Genomic DNA, 6,828 nt, shown 5'->3' on the forward strand with positions numbered 1-6,828 from the left:
ACTGAATAAAGTCTATCATTTGTTTTAAAATAGATATCTATATACACACACACAGTTCTGGTGTTCCAATTCCTGACAACTGTGGCATTACTGGGAATGACGGGATGGAGGCTACCTGTCCATGGCAGTGAGTCACCCAGGAGGAGTTTGGTGGACTGAAGTCATCTAACACCAGGTTGCATCCTCACCAGATGATGGGTAGCGGAGGCTCACCTTAGACCCTGCCTGGAGTGAGGTAGTAACTTTTAATGTTCTATTTGGCAGTTCGGAAACACGTGGCTACACCTGGGTTTAGCTTTCACGGGCAGGTTGCCTTTGCCTGCAAACGCTGGCTTCAAGCATGTGGTGTTTGCTGTGGTCCAGCCTTTACAGAGGAGCCTCTAGAACACTGAAGGAGACCAGAGAAGTCACTGGTCCCCTGGCTGCAGAAAGGCTGGTGTTACCTGCAGGAAAGAGAACAGGTCACCAAGCTGGGATGGGGGCTCTGCCCCAGCACAGGTGTGGGACAGCAGTGAAGTGTCTGGGTCTCGGACAAGCTCTGTCTGTGGAGAGGGACCCTGCCTGCTGGCCCCAGTGTAACTGTGGGTTACTTTTCACCTTTATTTGCAGTGAGGGGTGCTGGAGCTGCTCTGCTGGCCTCCTGAGCATCACGTTGCCAGGGCATGGGGTCCAGACCCTTTACCTTTATCAGCCAAAAAACCTGGACACGCAGCAGAACTGCACTCTCTTTGCTGCTCTCGGGTCTCAACTATGGTGGGCTGGGTCCAAAGTGAGCAGAACAAGCTGCTTCAGGAAGACACCTCTGCAGCACTGACATTGATTTCAGGGATGATTGCAGGGAGATGCTGGAGCATGTGGGGCAAAGGGGGGAAGGTGCTACCTTGTGTTCTGCCCTGCGCATGGCTCGAGCTCACTCGTGGAGGGTGTTAGCAGGAGCTGACCCCTTTTAGCATGATACTCACTACCCAGCTCCAGCTCACTGTGCATGCAGGTGGGGGAACCTAGGGAGGGGGGAACAGCCCTTCCCACAGTCTAATGTGGAACACGCTCCATAACAGCCGTCTCTGTTAGGGGATAAAGTGCTTTCACCATGCCCCAGCTACTTGAGAAGCAACTGCTTTGTCTTAACCCCAAGTTCCCCACGTTGCCCAAGTCTCAGATGGAAGAGTGGTTATGCTTACACATACAGTACAAAAATTAAAAGGCACAAAAATACACAGAATGCAGCAGATAGTGATCAACTGATAGAGTCCCTGGTGTTGGAAAAACAAGGATGTCAGAGGGATGGTGTGGTAGGGAGCGCAGGCATTGCTCTGATGGCCTTTGCTGTTTCTGCTCCCTGAGGCTACCCTTCTGCTTTGTGTAATTGTTATGGCTTCTGCAGCCCCATGTCTGTCCTGAGGAACCACAAACAGGGATGCAGGGAGCCGCTGACCGCGCGGGTGCTGATCAGAGGGAAACGGTGAACTGAGCTTGACAAGTGTCACGTCTCCATTTCTGGTTGGCAACAGCAAATAAATTATGGGTGCCACAGTGCAGACCAGAGGGGGCTTGAGCTGCTTGGAAAGGTGTCTTGTGGCTTCTTGTTGGGTGAGGAGCCCTTCAGCCACGGGCCAGGCCCACCCCCACCACGAGGCTGGTTTGAGAATGGCCCTGGCGGAGGCGATCCATGGCGTATCCGCGGCTGAAGGCAGGTTTCCTACGGCACTGCGCTGCGGAGAAGGTCACTTCCAGGGCTGCAGTCAGCCTAGGCTTCACTGCAGCACTCGTAGATGTTATCTTCCATGAGCGCAATCACTTGCTCAAACTTGTGCTGGAGCTGGGTGCGCTTCGTCGTGGGGTTGGCATCCAGGGCAGCCACGATCTACAGGAGACACGGACAGGAGGGTGCTGAGGCTGTGCAGGCAGAACCTGCAGAACCCCAGACCCACCTGGACCCCTGATGGGAAGAGCCCACCCTGCCCCACAGCCCCAGCACCTTCCGTCTGCTCTAGGACAGAGCCGAGTCCCTGGGCAAGGGGTGGGAGAGGAGGGGAATGAAACCAAAATCCACCATGACAGTAAAGCCCACGGTGTGGAGCCAGCCCGCAGCGCAGGGGGTTGGGAGCAGCCAGGGCCATGGGTGGGAAGTTATTTGAGTGTGGACTTCATCAGCATGCTCTGCTCTCCAGAAAGCATCTGCAGGTCCACATGCTGTTAAACCAGCCAGGAATAGCTGGACTTCTCTTCCAAGAAGTTGTCAGCCAAGGGCTAGGAGAGCAGGTGCATCTGTGCGTGCATGTGCCTCACATGTGCATGGGATTATGCAAGAAACAGTAATCCCTCTGCAGTGGGGCTGGATGCCGGTGTCTGGCTGCTTGGTTAACACACACCACTTGGTATTCCCTCCATGGGTACACCGGGGCCGAGTGTGGCTGAACCCACTTACCTGGGAGCGGTAGCGCTTGGCGTATTTGTAGATCTCTGCCATGGCGACATTGGTGTTGAATTCATTCCGGTATTTCTTTATAAAGACAGAACAAAGAGGGGAAGTGTATTAATGTGCTGCAGCAAGTGAGTTCAAGCCCCATAAGCAGGCATCAGCTAGATTAAAAGAAGGGTTTTGCCTGGGTATTTTTGTTGTTGTTGCATTGATGCAACCAGACTTTCGATTTACTCCCTTAGGGAAAGTGCATTTGCTTACATCAGGAATGGTCTCAGTCTTTCTAAAGCCAGCTGTAGAGCCCACGCTCCACAGCTCTGTTTATCTGTCTGTGTTCAAAGCCATTTCAATGGAGAGGGCAGCACAACAGCTGGGCAGAGGAATGCCAAGGGAGAAAACCCGCGCGGTGCCTGAGGCTGACGTGCCGCAGGAGATGGATTGATTCCGAGGAAGCTGTAGCACACCGCTGGCAGGCCATGGAGCTGGAGCACGCTGCTGGTGTCCCGCATGCAGCCGCTGCCAGTGGGTCCCTGGGACTGGGCTGGCCCTGGCAGTTGGTGCCTGGGGGCAGCTGGGCAGGGCTGCAGGACTGCAGGGATCCTGTTCCAAGCTTCCCGGCTCTCTGGCACTGAATTTTGCTTTCAGCTCCCAGTGGTGCCAAAGCTAGTTCGGTTCAAGCTAACTTGTGGGTGTTCACTGCAGCTCTGGCAGTAACTGAAGATGCTTGGAATTAGGTCAGATGAAGTTTGTGTGTGGAAGTTCGAGGCAAAATACTCTTTATTGGTTGCTCCTTGCAGCACCTAAGCAGTAGCTGGCTGCAGCCTGCATGCCCCACGCCTTACCCGTGACTCCTCAGCCAGGTGAGCGTTCATCTCCTGCTCACTGAGCGGTGGCATGTCGTGGATTTGCTTGTAGTATCGCTGCACTATCTTCCTGTACTCAGGGATCTCCTTGGCGTACAGCAGTTTATTGGTTGGGGAGTCCTAGAGCAAGGGCAAGATACTGAAATCAGACACTGTGTTGTTCCTGGCTGAACGCTTTCTATCCTGTTTGTCTGACCCATCAGACATGGACTTCAGCTACCGCTGTGTTCAGGAAACAGCTACGTCTTTGGTCCTGGCTTTACACAGGCAGGAGTGTGGTGGGATGGCACCAAAGCACAACACAGCTAATGACAGAGGCGCTTCCTCAAACACATCAAGGTGCTGCAGACAGGTACCCCCCACGTGTGGAGCCACAGCACTGTCCCCCAGCACTCCTTCCTAGCATGAGCTCAACATTTGATAGCTGTACTGCCAGTGAAGGTGGTCGATGTGAGGGTGTTTTAATTGGCAGCAAGGGCAGGCTAAAAAGCATGCACAAGGTCAGGCAGGGTGGCCTGCTGCCAGGTAATGCTCTGCAGATGAGTGCAGCACAACTGTGTTAGATAAAACACTTGTGCTCTGTGGCTCTGCCTGTGGAAATTGGTAACAAGGGAAGGGTTTCTGCATGCATTTACCCGGGTCTCTTGAGCAGCCAGCTTGATTTAAACAGAAGAACAAAGCTCTCTTACAGGCTGAACTTTGTCAGTTGAAATGTTGCTCTTGGATTTTTCATGTAGCTTTGATTTATTTTGCATTGGCTAACCCAGCTTGCCTGGCCTATATTGAGTGCACATAAAGTAATTAACAGCAAATACTGAGTCCTCTTGATTAATGTCAGCTTGGACAATGCAGTCTTAACCTCCCAGCCACACAATCGGGTTGTACCAGTGGAGGCACAGCCCTGCTTGCGCTCCTCTCAAACATGACTGTGAGTGATTTTAACCTCAAGGCAATCCTGCCCCGCTGATGTCACTACCCTGGGAATGAACTTGGCTGACTGGCCCGGTGCTACATCCCAAAGGGAAACAGCCCCTGGCTCAGGGGCACAGAGGGGAGTGAGATCACCGTGTCCCGCTGCCCTGAGACGGGATGCGGGACTGCTCCCGATGCTCTAGCAGGTGGAGCGGGGAGGGAGGACCTTGGGAGGAGACAAGCTCAGCAGGGCTCACATGAGGAGGCAACATTTCAGCTGTATCGGGCAGTAAATAAGGGAGCCCGGGTAACTGCAATCTGCTGCCGCAATATGTAGCTTGGCTGATGCTGCAGGGGAAATGGGAAATGGGCACCAGGCTGTGGCACCAGATCCCACAGCAGTTTATTTTCAAACCCAATAACAAGGCATTGCAGGAATACAGCCAAGCTACAGAGCCTGCTCACTAGATATTTTTTCCCCCCTTTGGAAACACAAAAAACCCCCATGCTGCCCCTTTTTTAAGTTATTTTTTAATTTGTGTCTGATTTGTCTGTATTATGGAGATGGGTACTGGTTTATTAACTGCTTGTGCACTGTAGATGTGTGGAGCTGGAGTCTGATTCTGCTCTCACATTTGTAGTATCAAGAGATACTGCAATAGATGGTTTCATGCTGAAACCAGGGGAATAATCCAGCCTGGAAAACATTCAGCGGTACACTGCGTGTATATGCGAGCTGATTTTTATGCTGAGGATTTATTCTTCCCACATTACTCAACAATTCCTTCAGTTATGCTATTGTATTCCTGAAAAATGTTTCCATCTGCTGTCTGACTCCGGCTGACCTCTCTTCCCCTCACCCACAGCCTGACAAGGACAAATTGTAGGTGTTTCGTAACACACCAGAAAAAAGACCCAAACCCAAACAAACAAAAATCAAGCGTTCATTAGATCTTCCTCCAGTGTCAGCCTGGGGGTGCAGGAGCAGCGCCTGCCTCCTGCCCTCCCTCCATAGGGTCCCCTTGACGTCACACCCTGTGCCGCCAGCCCGTCGGGTGAACACTGAGGGTGATGTACAGCACTTCCTAATAAAACTTATTTATGTCGGGATGTTTCAAATGTCAACACTGTGCTCGGCCGAGCCGGTGGGAGAGCAGTGGGAGAGCAGAACATCCCACACAGGATGGTGCATGGGATCCCGGTGGTGGGAGAGGAGACATGGCCCACGCAGCCTCGCATGTGCTCAGGGCAGGTTTGGCTTCCTAGTGCCAGCCCACTGGGCTCTGCCAGCATGCCTGAGGTGGGCAGCATGTGATGGAGACATTGCTACCGGAGAGGAGCACCAATGGCTCTGGGACTGCCAAGTGTCTCCCAGTGCTGATGCATGTGTCAACAAAAGTGGAGTGAGGGGGAGAACTCATCTGTGGAGACAGCCAAAACTCGACTGCATGAACCTGAGCAAGTGTCTCCCCACCAGCTCTACTGATGCGGGAGGCTGGGCTGGGAGACCTGACAGTCCCTTCCCACCCACACTGGTGCGTGTCCTGCCTGCCCGCACAGGAGCGACACATCCTCTTGTGACAGTACCTTGCCCAGCTGCAGGTCGGACAGAGAGCAGGCATCAATGAAGGCCTGGGCTATCACAGAGAGACAGGCATCGATATGGTCTGTCTTGTCAATGTCAAAGACGAACTGGGGGTTCTTCAGGATGTTGACCCAAAACCTCAGAGGTAGGCTGCGAAGGAAACAAGCCAGGAACACACACCAGATGAATGGTTGTACTCCAGAGGGAGATGGGAGGAAATGCAGGAAAGATGATGACAGAAAGTGAATAGCAGAGAGGAAAAAGAATGAGGAGCCGAATTCTGCTATTTAATCACATCCTGGTAGCATACAGCCCTGTGCCTAATGTGAGGGGCAGGCACAGGTCTTCTCCCTCAAGAGACATCTCTTCAGGCTGAAGCATGTGGCATGGGAAGGAACCTCTATGTGCAGGCTGTCCAGGGGTGCACAGACCCTCACTCCTTCCTCAGCCAGTGGTGTCCAGGCAGGGCACGGGCAGGTTTGCCTGCATGGGGCTGCTGGGGTAGGCTTCCCCACTTGTTGATTTCTGTAGCAATGGTGTCAGCTCCTTTCAGTCTTCCCTGACAGTAACCATCATCTGGTTCTGATGGTGAGCCTGGCCTGTGAAATGCATTTCATGTGTCTCTTTTTCTGCTCACTCACAATTTTCTCCTCCGGCTATTTCACTGCTCACTCGGCCACAGCAGCTGAGGAGTGAAAGCCACTGTAAGTCTCTGCTCTCGTGGCAATTAAAGGTAACGAAAGGCAGGCAAATCTGTAGCTTGGTGATTGTGTCTGTGTGCCTGCTATCCCAGCCAGATTTGGTTTTAATGTTCATGTTAGACTGGAAGCAGTCACTGTCCCTGTAGCATCAGAGGCACTGAGCCTTGTCTCGACACTCCTTCCAAGCTCCCAGCTCTCCCAGTTAAATCTTCTGGTTTTCGTATTAGTGTGCCAGTTTGCCCTTTAGCTGCCTATACCTCCTCTTCCAGATTGCCTTTCCCCTGAGCTCTGTGGTCAAAGCTCTGCAATCCTGTGTTTGCTCTCATCTTCCACCACCCCCTCCTC

At 52.7% G+C, this 6,828-nt stretch overlaps 1 protein-coding gene across 1 annotated transcript; it reads right to left on the reverse strand.

The window, feature by feature from the left end:
* Window positions 1-1,747: 1,747 nt before the first annotated feature.
* Window positions 1,748-5,932, reverse strand: LOC104407787 (plexin-D1-like; the record flags this gene model as incomplete). The annotated part of the gene is made up of 4 exons (XM_010017165.1): window positions 1,748-1,864; window positions 2,429-2,503; window positions 3,265-3,405; window positions 5,785-5,932. Coding segments are annotated over 4 exons (481 nt in total), but the record flags the coding sequence as incomplete, so codon positions are not given.
* Window positions 5,933-6,828: the final 896 nt, after the last annotated feature.

Source organism: Nestor notabilis, unplaced genomic scaffold (genome assembly GCF_000696875.1).
Source record: "Nestor notabilis isolate BGI_N333 unplaced genomic scaffold, ASM69687v1 scaffold28370, whole genome shotgun sequence".
Classification (NCBI taxonomy): Eukaryota; Metazoa; Chordata; class Aves; order Psittaciformes; family Psittacidae; genus Nestor; species Nestor notabilis.